Below are 11,915 nucleotides of genomic sequence, written 5' to 3'. Positions count from 1 at the left end.
AACAGGGTCTCACTATGTAGTTCACTTCAGACTGTCCTTGAACTCACTGTGTAGCCCAGGCTGGCCTTGAAATCATGGCAGTCCTCCTGCCTCAGCCTCAGTGCTGAGATTATAGGCATGCACCACCACACCCAGCCCAAGACCTAATTTAAAATTTCCAACCTTGCTGATTATGTGAATTTGAGCCAGTTGCTTCATCTTCTTCATAAAATAAATGGGAGAAACAATACCAACTTTGTAAAGGGTGGAATGAGGGAATGTGAAGGCAGGTTGCAAAATCTAACCCATAGCCAGGCACAGTGGCGTGTGGCTCTAATTCCAGCACTTGGGAGGGTGAGGCAGGAAGATGCTTTGAGTTCAAGGCCAGCATGAACTACATAGACAGTTTTTTAAAAAAAAATCTAGGAAGAATGTGGGGGCAGTCACTCAGCCATGTGCCCCAACTTTAGTGGGTGTGGGCCCATCGGATGAGGACAGAGGTTGTGCATCTTCTCCCTCCTGGCAGGGGCAGCAGGGAGGCCGCCCTGCCCACCCCATGCCCATCATCATCTCTGTCCCCTCTCAGCATCTCCAAGGCCACAGCGATTTTCCTGGTGGAAAGGAGCTGGGCAGTGTGGCTTGGCTGGTGAGGGAGAAGGGGCCTTTATGTGCACAGCAAAGACTCGATTGTTATGAAGCCCAACTGGGCTGCTTTTCTCAATTATCTCCACTGCTTTTTTGGTCCCCACTTTTCGGATGCCAAGTTTTAACCCAGAACAAAAGCTGCTGTCGGGCTGATTTATACTCCAGATCTGCTGACAGGGCCTTAAGTGCCTCTCCAGGACTGCTCCGGCTCAAAGTCACCGGTCACCAGGAGCTTCAGGGCCTCCAGACCCTTGCCTCCAGCCAGGGGCTGCCATCTGGCTCCAGGTGCTTGTGGGTGACTTCCCTGAGGGTCCTCCGTCCACCTGCTCGGCTCTGAGGACCAGCTGGCCGGAAGGAGGGTTCGCCAGGCAGCACCGCCCAGACCAGGGCTCCAAGTTACTCTAGGAGAAGCTGTGGGCGGAGGCTGGCGTTGGGAAGGTGGCAGTGGTGGCGATCAGCGTGGCTTTCAGCCTCTTTCATCTGAGCAGCAGGCTCGTGCCACTTGTTAACCAACCTGCCAGTGGCACCAGAGGAGTCATTTCCTGGGGGCAGGCTCTGTGTGAAGTCCCAGAAACCAAGAGTCGACTCTCGGTGACCTGGGGGTCTCCCTGGCCTGCCAGGCTAGTTCCGGTGTAAGGCCTTTGGGACCGAGAAAGGAGACAGAATTGGGGTCCAAGAGACTAACTGGGCCCCCTAACAGAACCCTCGATTTCCTGCCCTGAGCCCCCCACCCCCGTTCCTGTAAGTGGGGCGTGGAGAGCCACTGAGACCTATTCCCGAGCCCGGCCCACCGCAGGTCTCCGGGGGACACGCTGAAGCGACCAGGTGAGTTTGAGTCCCAGGTGGCGCTGCCCCGAGCCCTTCCCCCGCCCCACCTCCCCCTGGCGCCGTTGCGCAGTCCGCGAGTCCAGGGCGCGAGGCAGTCGGGCACGGGGAGGGGCACACACCCGAGGCCCCGGGCGCACAGCGGCCGGCGGACAGGCGGGTCACCGTGGGTCGCAGCCCCCTCCTGGGCGGGCCTTCGTGTTCCGACCCCGACACCCCCCCTCCCGCCTGACGTCAAGGGAGAGGGGGCGGAGAAAGCTGGCGTGGAGCAGCTCGGAGCCCGAGCCGGGGCGCGCAGCCGAGTGGGACCGAGGGGCGGCGCGGGGGTGGGGCGCGCGGGGCCGGACCGGAGCCGAGCGCGAGGGCGGCGCCGGGAATCCGAGCTGCGCGCAGGAGGTGAGTGAGGCCGGGCTCGCGCGGGCCCGGAGTCGCGGAGCCCCGCCGCCGCTTTGTCCCTGCGCTCGGTTCGGGGCTGCCTCTCTCACGGCGACCGTGTCTGGGGCGTGGGGGGCAGCGGGCAGGAGCTCGGTCCGCGCGAGACCCTCCCGCGGGCGCTCGGGAGCGGGGCGAGCCGCGCCTGCAGCCCCAGGGCCCGGGACGCGGGCGGGTCTGGGGGCGCCGGGTCTAGTGCTGTCCGTCCGGTGCGCGGCCGGGATGTTCGCCAGGCTCCCGAGCTGCCCCCTGCTCCTCCACCCCCGGACAGAAAGTTTGGGGCGGGCTTGGACCAAGGCCGATGTTGTGGGATCAGATTTCCCTGCCGCCCCCCGCCCCCGCCCCGTTTCGCTGGAGGAAGAGGGGGTGCTGGCCCGTGAAGCCAGGTCCCCCACGGCCTAAGTCCAGTCGCCGACTACAGCCGGTGGCTCGGGGTGGGCGAGCGTGCGGAGCGCGCTGCCTGGATCCCGCACTCCGCCACTCCCTGGCTGCCCGAGCACTCCGCTCTGGGGAAGCTGGGGGAGGGGGCTCGCGGCGCAGGCGAGTCCTCAGAGCGCGCCGCTGGGTCTAGACGGAGCTGAGGTGATGGCTTCGAAAGGGGGACGCGTTGGGGGGACTACTGGGGGCGAACGCTCCCGTCCCCCGCCCTGCCCGCGCTGGGGTTTCGGGCCGGCAGAGGGCGTCCGAAGGCCGAGCTCGCCACGCTCCCGGCGCCGCCGCTTTGTTTCCATTCAAATCCCGAGCTGGGGGAGGGGAGAACCGGGGGACCCGGGATGGGGACTTGGCGGGGACCCTTTGTTTTGGAGGGAGCAGGTTCCCCATTTCCGTGTCTTTGTCCGGCCTCAGTTGGGGGCCGGAGCCGTGGAAATCAATTCCGATGGCCTGCCCAGGCCAGGGTCCCCAGGGCGCAGTCGCCTAGTTGGAGAGGTTCGCTAGACCCGGGGGAGTGCCGGAGCGCTGGCCGATCGCGTCCGGCCCGCGAGGACCTCCTCCGACTTCCCACCCCTTCCCCACCCTCCCCGAGCCACGCCTGCTAGCGCCGCAGGAGGTGGGGGGGGGATACCCTGGATGGGACCTGAGCCTGCCCGCTGTCCTGCCGCCCCGCAGCCCGAGGGCGAGTGTCTCCTAGAAGGCTGTGTGGGGGGACAGGATGAGGCCTTGGTCATTTCCACGCCCATCCCACCCACTTCCTGCCTCCCTCTAGGGCAACAAAGGGGCCTCGGGAAACTGGGCCCCTCAGGCACCCGGGCAACTCCCGCCCCAGTCCTGCTGATGTGGAACGGGATTTGAGGCTCTGCCGGGCCATTGTCTGCACCGGGGGGAAGGGGACCCGCTGGGGCTGGGCCAGGACCTGCTGCACCGAGTCCCCAATTGGAGGCCTTGCCAGCCTCACGCCCCCGCAGCTCTAGCTCTGGACCTGGCAGAATTAGGTCTTGAGGCTGTGGCAGCCCCAGTGGTTGCAGGTCCTGCTTCTTGAGGTTATTTTAAGAAACTTCTGTACCTCTTAGGCCTGAGTGTGGGAGAAGGGTGTTCCTCTTATTTTTCCAAACAACTTCCTGTAGCCAAGAGGGAGTGGGGATGGCCTTTATGTTTTAGAGGACTTCTTTTTTTTTTTGGTACCGGGGATCGAACTCAGGTCCTTGCGCTTTTGAGGCTGGTGGCCGAACCAGTGAGCTACATCCCGGCCCTTTAGAGGGCTTCTTGATGTCTCTCCACACCTCTAGCTGGCTCAGCTTCTCTACCAATCTGCAGGAGACTCCAGGGTCTTGGGGGGCTGAGGCCAGGTGTGGGGAGCTGGGTCCTCTACCTGAGAGAAAGGCAGGGCCAAAGAAGTGAGGGCTCCGCAAGAGCTCTGGTTGGGTGTTCTCTCTGCCGTCTCAGTGTGGCCCTCTTCTGGGATGTTTGCTGACCACTTCTTTTCCCTTGCCAGGGCTGCTGGCCTGGAGCTGAGAGCTGGGGTGTGTGCCATGGCCCCATATTGGGCTGTCTGGCTGCTGGCAGCAGGGCTGTGTGGCCTGGGCATTGGGGCTGAGGTGTGGTGGAACCTTGTGCCCCGAAAAACAGTATCTTCTGGGGGTGAGTGTCTGTATAAAGTCTGGAGAAGGAGGATGGGAAGGGCAGAAGGGCAGAAGGATGGAGGCTTGTGGGGAATAGATGTTGGCTGCAAAAGAATTGCCCCCAAGCATCACTGGCCTTATTGTGACATGTGTGGAGCCACTTCTCAAAAATGCATCTGGTCCCATGGACCCAGGACTGGTAGTTCAGGTCAGGACCTAGCTCTCCCTCCCTAGGATGGCTTTGGGGGACCTCTTTGTCCCCCTAGCCCAGACCTGGCCACCCTGGAATGAGGGAGAGAGGCTGCACATTCTCCCATGTTGGTGCCTAGAAACCTAGAGAAGCCCAAGCCAGGAAGGGTGTAAACCAAAGCCTCTGGCCTGCTAGCCTTCTAGCTGAGTTCCCAGAAGTCCCCTTATCTACTTGAATAGACCCTCCTATTGCCCCCAGGCTCCTGCTCTGGGAGTGGCCCTGGATAGGTGGGTGTGTGCAAGTGCCCAACCTCCCACTGAAGGGAGAGAGCTGACCTGGCCTTGCACACACCTGTGTGAAGAGGTGATGTCAAGTGTTTGTGTCATCCCTGTACTCTGGGGACCTGGGTGAGCTCACCTCCCACAGGCTGTGCATGGATACTAATAAAGCCCTGCCACTCTCCTGAGTTTGGATCCTGAGGACAGGCTGGTGGCTATGTAGGGGGCTGGCGCAGGGATCCCATGACTGTGTCAGTGAGGCTGCCAAGCCCCAAAGCTTCAGGACTATCTCTGGCCTCCCAACTCCTTCCCCTTCCCCTCTTGCTACCTGTGCTGCCCCCTAGCCAGCTGTCCCAGCTGTCCGTCCGTTACCAGCAGCCTGGATTTTCATTGAAGTGTTTCCCCAAGCTGGGAGCACTTGCCAGTCTTCTGTGCCCCTGCTGGGTAACTGCCATGCCTGCCTGGATCCTGAGGGAAGTGGGAGTGGGGAAGTGCCTGTCTCTGGCCAGAGGTGTCGCTGACCCTGAGAGTGAGACCATCAGTCTGATGGCTTCCTCTGGCCGGAAGCTGTGGCTGGGATATCCTTCCTTCCTCCTTACCAGCCCAGATTGGCCTCCTCCCGGGCAGTGGAAGGCCATGGAGGCCTGAGTGGGGCTTTTAGGGCCAAAGCCTATTCAGAAAATCCCCATTGTTGCCAGGCAGGGCCTTGGCTGGCATCACAGACTCTGAAGTGGGGAACTGGGATGATGGAGCTCATGAGACCACTGGACAAAGGAAGGCTGATCCTGGGGTTGCCTGGAACCCTGGGGAGGCCTGTCTGTCCACACCCTGTTCACTTCCTCCCTGTCCTTGTCCCTGCAGAACTGGCAACAGTGGTGCAGCGGTTCTCCCAGACCGGCATCCAGGACTTCTTGACCTTGACCCTGACTGAGCAGTCTGGGCTGCTGTACGTGGGGGCGCGCGAGGCCCTGTTCGCCTTCAGCGTGGAGGCTCTGGAACTGCAGGGAGTGGTGAGAGGTGGGGCGGTGGGCAATACCAGGTGGGCAAGAGGCCTCGCCCGCCCCTCTCTGGTTGTGACTGACATTTCCTGGCTTCTGCCCTGGTGGGGTGGTTCGGGCTTCTGTCCTCTCTGGGAAGAGGTCCCTCCATGTAGGATGGGGAAGGAGTCTGTACTGGGTGTGCCCTGCAGCCGTGACATCGCTGATGGGCCCTCTGTCCTCAGATCTCCTGGGAGGCACCAGCTGAGAAGAAGACTGAGTGCATCCAGAAGGGAAAGAGCAACCAGGTGGGTTCTTGGGGCACTGCCCATGGCTGGCCCAGAGCTGGCCTGTCATATTCGAGGCCCTGGGTGGCGCACGTCTCCAGCCCTGGTGTCCTCCCTGACTGGATGCCTCTCTCCCTGCAGACGGAGTGCTTTAACTTTATCCGCTTCCTGCAGCCATACAATGCCTCACACCTGTACGTGTGTGGGACCTACGCCTTCCAGCCCAAGTGCACCTACATCGTGAGTGCTGTCCCCCTCCCCAGGGGCCCTAGCCTCCCCATTCCCCGACCTGGCCACTCCTCATGGTGTCTGTCTGTCCTTAGGACATGTTCACTTTCACTTTGGAACGAGGAGACTTTGAGGATGGGAAGGGAAAGTGTCCCTATGACCCAGCTAAGGGCCACACTGGCCTCCTTGTGGGTAAGTGGCTTCCCCAATGCAGGCTGAGCAAGTTCTTTCTTGACCAGAGTGGGTCTGCACCCCGCTTCAGCCCTGGCTGAACCTCCATCCCCCACAGATGGAGAGCTGTACTCGGCCACACTAAACAACTTCCTGGGCACAGAGCCTGTCATCCTGAGGAACATGGGCCCCCACCATGCCATAAAGACTGAGTACCTAGCCTTTTGGCTCAATGGTGAGCGCTGGTGTGGAGCTGGGGGCGCCAAGGTGGGGGTAAGGGGGTTTGCTGTGAGATCCCTGGCATCCTGTGGCTGACCCACCTCGCCCTGCCACAGAACCCCACTTTGTAGGCTCTGCCTACGTCCCTGAGAGCGTGGGGAGCTTCACTGGGGATGACGACAAGATCTACTTCTTCTTCAGCGAGCGGGCTGTGGAGTATGACTGCTATGCGGAGCAAGTGGTAGCTCGAGTCGCCCGAGTCTGTAAGGTACCGAGTCCCGCAGCATGGGGCTTGGGAGCCCTTCCCTCCTGGCAGGGGCTGACTGGCCCTGTGCCTTTGCCATCTGCCAGGGAGACATGGGAGGGGCACGGACGCTGCAGAGGAAGTGGACCACATTCCTGAAGGCGAGGCTGGTGTGCTCGGCCCCTAACTGGCAGCTGTACTTCAACCACCTGCGGGCAGTACACACCCTGCGAGGCGCCTCCTGGCACAACACTACCTTTTTCGGGGTCTTCCGAGCGCGATGGTGTGTTGGCCAGAGGGGCCCCTGGAGGTGGGGGAGGGCAAGTGTTCAGGTTAGGGGTGTGTGGGGTCATTGAGGTGACCAGTGTCAGGAAACCAAGAACACTGGGCATCTGGTGCCCTGTTTTACTTTGGTGCTCACCACATAGACCAGGCTGGCCCCAAATTGTGGTAGTCCTCCTGCCTCAGCCTCTCAAGTGCTGGGATTATAGACATGTGCCACCACACCCGTCTTATCTGCCCCATTTTAAATGCCCTGGGGGAGGTGGGTAGGGCTCTGGCCCAGGTGGCACCTTAGACTTACCAGTCCATCCTTGGGCCCGTGACCACTTTGTGCTGAACCCTGCCTTGTGCTCTTGGTCCAGAACTGGAGTGAGATGGGTCATGTGGGCACCGGTATGACCTTGAGGTCCCTTTTCTGTGACAGGGGCGATGTAGACCTATCAGCAGTCTGTGAGTACCAGCTGGAGGAGATCCAGCGGGTGTTCGAGGGTCCCTACAAGGAGTACCGAGAGCAAGCCCAGAAGTGGGCCCGCTATACGGACCCAGTACCCACCCCTCGGCCCGGCTCAGTGAGTCCTGTGGGGCGGGGCGGGGTGGGGTGGGTACCCACTCAATGCAGTGCCTGTACCCCCTGGCTCATGGTACCCTCCCATCCCTGCCCCCATGTAGTGCATCAACAACTGGCACCGGCGCCACGGCTACTCCAGCTCCCTAGAGCTGCCTGACAACACCCTCAACTTCATCAAGAAGCACCCGCTGATGGAGGAGCAGGTGGCACCCCGGTGGGGCCGGCCCCTGCTGGTGAAGAAGGATGCCAACTTCACCCACCTAGTAGTCGACCAGATCATGGGGCTCGATGAAGCCACCTACACAGTGCTGTTCATTGGTACAGGTAGGTGTGGCTGTGCCCAGGACAGGGCAGCTGGGGATGCCCAGGGCTGTGTGCCCTCCTGCTCACCTCCTGCACCTCTCAGGGGATGGCTGGCTGCTCAAGGCTGTGAGCCTGGGGGCCTGGGTGCACCTGATTGAGGAGCTGCAGGTGTTTGACCGGGAGCCCGTGGAGAGCCTGGTGCTGTCTCAGAGCAAGGTAGGATGTTGGGCCCCACACTGCTACCCCCAGTGCTGCCCCATGCTGCTCCCTCTGTCTGGCTCCCATGTTTGCCCAGTGGGTGCCCCATTTAGCTGAGCCTGAGCTCCAGGAAGTGACAGCACTAACCACCGGAATCCACAGTGCCTTTATATATAGCCAGGTCTCCCAGTACTGATTCCCAGCTCAGGGCTTGGCCCCCGCTCATGTGTTCTCAGCCCCTCTCCCTCCAGCCTCTTCCCATCACACCCTGCTGGCCACACCTCCCAGGCTGCGGGACGCTTACGGTATCCCTGTGACGTGGGTTCCTCACAGTCCCCAGGGGCCCTCTGGGCCCAGCCTTCAGCTTCCTTACTTCCTTGACCATTTCCCTGATGTGTTGGCATTTTTTTTTTTTCAAAACTTTCTGGCATATTCCCAGCACCCTGTGTACTTTGATTGACTTGCCTTTTACCAGCTATTGTGAGTCCAAATTGTTTCTGAGAACATGGAATAATGGCAGAAAGTGTGGGGTTGTATAAACACAGGTTGGCAGCCACCGAACAGACACCTTACTCTGCATTTCTGCTATCTTTAGGGCTGCTGTTTTCTGCTCTTATTGTGTGTGAATGTGGGGACGAGTGTGAGCCTAAGGACGCATGTGGTGTCTCTGTTTAATAAGGTCACAGTCGTAAGGTGCTTGGGATTGGGCCAGCTTGTAGTAAGCCCTTAGTGAATTCGGCAGGCTTCAGATGCGCCTCTGCCTCCTCTCTCCCAGGACCACCTCTTGGGGCTGTGCTTCCTGGGGGAGTCAGAGCTGTCCCCAGCTGTGTCCCTGGTACTGCTGACCCTCCTGTCCTTGATTTCCCTGCAGAAGCTGCTTTTTGCCGGCTCCCGCTCTCAGCTGGTTCAGGTGCCCCTGGCAGCCTGTAGCAAGTACCGCTCCTGTGCAGACTGTGTGCTTGCCCGGGACCCCTACTGCGCCTGGAATGTCAACACCAGCCTCTGTGTGGCCACAGGTGGCCATTCCGGGTGAGTTGGGCTCTGTGGGTGCCTGCCCTGGGATGGGAGGGCAGACAAGCTGGAGTTGAGGTACTAACATCCGTGGTTCCCCTCCAGATCCCTGCTGGTCCAGCATGTGACCATCTTGGACACATCGAGCATCTGCAACCTTCGTGGCAGTAAGAAAGGTGAGGTGTCCTTTTTGTCCCCCTCCTACTCGAGCCCTGGGCCACAGCCAGAGTCCCCGCATCCCCTGGCTCTGGGTTTCCCTCACTAACTGCTCTCTCATCTCTGCCACTACAGCCAGGCTCACTCCCAAAAACATCACGGTGGTAGCTGGTACAGACCTGGTGCTACCCTGCCGCCTCTCCTCCAACCTGGCCCGTGCCCGCTGGACCTTCAGGGATCGGGATCTACCTGCAGAACAGCCTGGTTCTTTCCTTTACGATACCCGGCTGCAGGCCCTGGTGGTAATGGCTGCCCAGCCCCGTCATGCGGGCACCTACCACTGCTTTTCGGAGGAGCAGGGGGCACGGCTGGCTGCAGAAGGCTACCTTGTGGCTGTTGTGGCGGGCCCATCAGTGACCTTGGAGGCCAGGGCGCCCTTGGAAAACCTGGGGCTGGTATGGCTAGCTGTGGTGGCCCTGGGGGCCGTGTGCCTGGTATTGCTGCTGCTGGTTCTGTCACTACGCCGGCGGCTGCGGGAAGAGCTGGAAAAAGGTGCCAAGGCAGCCGAGAGGACTCTGGTGTACCCCCTGGAGCTGCCCAAGGAATCCACCAGTGCCCCCTTCCGGCCTGGCCCGGAAACGGATGAGAAACTTTGGGATCCTGTTGGCTACTACTACTCGGATGGCTCACTGAAGATTGTTCCTGGACATGCAAGGTGCCAGCCTGGGGTCGGGCCCCCCTCCCCCCCTCCCGGCATCCCTGGCCAACCCTTGCCTTCTCCAACTCGGCTCCACCTGGGGGGCGGACGGAACTCGAATGCCAACGGTTATGTGCGCTTACAGTTAGGAGGAGAGGACCGGGGCGGGCACCCCCTGCCTGAGCTCGCTGATGAACTGAGACGCAAGCTGCAGCAGCGCCAGACCCTGCCCGACTCTAACCCGGAGGAGTCTTCGGTGTGAGGGGACCCACCGCATCGGCAGGGCGCGCAGGAGGTGCGGCTCCTACTTTTGCACAGGCATTAGCTACCTCAGGGACATGGCTCGGGCACCCACTCTGTCTGGGACTGGTGCTGCCAGCACCTGCCTGGCCATGAAGACCTGCTCAGCATGGGCACTGCCACTTGGAGTGGCTCACCAGGGCACCAGCCTTCCTCTTCTGTGAATCTCAGAAACATGGGACCCCAGCAGCCAAAACTTTGCAAGGCAGAAGTTGCAAGATGTGGGTGTGTCTGCGTGTGTGTGTGTGTAAGTGTGTGTAAGTGTGTGTGTGGCACAGCCTTCCTGTTTCTGTGGAGTCTTCCTTGGCCTGGGGTCCTCCTGGTGAGTCTTTGGAGCTATGAAGGGGAAGGGGTCAGATCACTTTGTCTCTCTTACCCCCATCTGTCCCAAATGCTGGGCAGCCGTGTACATATGGGGGTGGGGTGGGCAGGGTACTGAACCCCTCTGGAGGGGTGGGGAGGTGTGCAGGGCCCAGGGTTGGGCCTAGCCCTATCTCAGGGCTGTGAATGTTTTCAGGGTGGGGGGAGGGAGATGGCGCCTCCTGTGTTGGGGGGAAGGGTGGGCGGGGCCTTCCTCTGGGCCCGCCGGGGTATTTTATCCTCATCCTCTTCCAGAGCAGGGTTGTGTGGGGGAGAGGGAGGGCATGCTGTAGACAGGAGCATACCCTCTCCTGGCCCCAGGAAGAGGGCTCCTAACAGTGTAACTTATTGTGTCCCCGCGTATTTATTTGTTGTAAATGTTTGAGTATTTTTATATTGACAAATAAAACGGAGAAATTGATTGTTTGAGTGTTCTTTTTGGTATTGGGAATCAAACTCCTGACCTTTTGGTTGCAAGGCAGGCATGGTGCCACTGAACTAAATCCCCGGCCCAGAAATTGAAACTTACTGTGATGAGGACCAGACTTTTGAGCCAACCCTTATCTCTCTATGGAGAGGGAAGGTCCCTTGGGTTGAGGAAGGCTGGGTCTGTTCCCCCTCCCCCCATGCTCCTGGCCAGGGTCCCAGGGCAGCCTGCCCTGCTGTGGTCCCTGCCTGGTGGTGCTCCTCTGGGGTGGGGGGAACAGCCAGACTCCAGTGTTTTCCCAGAGTGGTGCCTATGGGGCTGGGAACCAGACCAGGGCCACAGCCCCTGGGAGCCAGCCTGGCTCAGGGCCAGAGGGAAAAGCCAGGGCACTGGGGTTGGGGGGGTGCCTTCCCAGAACTCCGGGGAGGGTAAGTGGGAGTGAGGGGACTTCCTACAAGCTGCTGAAGCCTGTGAAGACTGAAATGGTGGCTTGCATGAAGTCTGGGCTCCCAGTCAGCTCAGCAGGAGAGAGAATTTTAGCCTGCTTGCCTGGAAAATGCTGAAGCCTTGACGTCCTGGCCATGTAGGGAAGGAGCCACCCAGAATTCCCAGGCCTGTCCTGGCAAGGGAGTAGTACAAGGCCCAGATGTTCCTGAGACAAACAACAGGCCCCGGCCTGGATGCATTTTGAGTGCCAAGGATAGAGTTAGAAGTAGTTGGGCTGGGGATTTAGCTCAGTGGTTTCAACGCCTGCTATGCAAGCGCAAGGACCCGAGTTCGATCCCCGGTACCAAAAAAAACCAAGAAGTAGCCAACCCAGGCCTAGGCACTGAAAGTTCTCGGTGTGCTGTGCTGAGGCCCAAGCACACCACACTGCCTGAGCTCCCCTAAGTGGTAGAGTTAGCTGGGCCTGGGACTTGAGTTGCTGTTCTTGGCAACAGTCCACAGCCATCAGGAGAGGTCATTTTGAGAAACATGGAGCTGGATTCGGTAAAGCAAGTGCCCCTGTGGGGATGGGGCCTTGGCACGGACGGGAGGCCCTGGTTCTGCCTTGGGGGTATTCCTAGTGACCAGATTGGTT

General features: G+C 60.3%; 1 protein-coding gene across 4 annotated transcripts; it reads left to right on the top strand.

Moving 5' to 3' along the window:
• On the top strand, window positions 1-10,828 carry Sema4c (semaphorin 4C). Of its 4 annotated transcripts, none has more exons than XM_013072152.3 (15): window positions 1-1,449; window positions 3,812-3,957; window positions 5,268-5,416; window positions 5,629-5,691; window positions 5,812-5,910; window positions 5,994-6,090; window positions 6,188-6,304; window positions 6,405-6,556; window positions 6,640-6,815; window positions 7,239-7,383; window positions 7,484-7,706; window positions 7,789-7,901; window positions 8,755-8,912; window positions 9,000-9,070; window positions 9,186-10,828. In XM_013072152.3, the coding sequence occupies exons 2-15, from the start codon at window positions 3,849-3,851 to the stop codon at window positions 10,007-10,009; spliced, it is 2,496 nt and encodes an 831-aa protein (XP_012927606.1). In that variant the 5' UTR covers window positions 1-1,449; window positions 3,812-3,848; the 3' UTR covers window positions 10,010-10,828. The 4 variants fall into 4 exon arrangements, with proteins under 4 accessions (XP_012927606.1, XP_012927605.1, XP_004844445.1 ...); XM_013072151.3 differs by lacking the exon at window positions 1-1,449 and adding an exon at window positions 1,754-1,845; XM_013072153.3 differs by lacking the exon at window positions 1-1,449 and having other exon boundaries at window positions 1,869-3,957; window positions 9,186-9,765; window positions 9,893-10,828.
• The last annotated feature ends 1,087 nt before the right edge of the window (window positions 10,829-11,915 follow it).

This window comes from Heterocephalus glaber, unplaced genomic scaffold (assembly GCF_053883595.1).
Source record: "Heterocephalus glaber isolate CG9 unplaced genomic scaffold, H.glaber_assembly_v1.0 deba00000470, whole genome shotgun sequence".
Classification (NCBI taxonomy): Eukaryota; Metazoa; Chordata; class Mammalia; order Rodentia; family Bathyergidae; genus Heterocephalus; species Heterocephalus glaber.
This window is presented reverse-complemented; position numbering and strand designations above follow the sequence as displayed.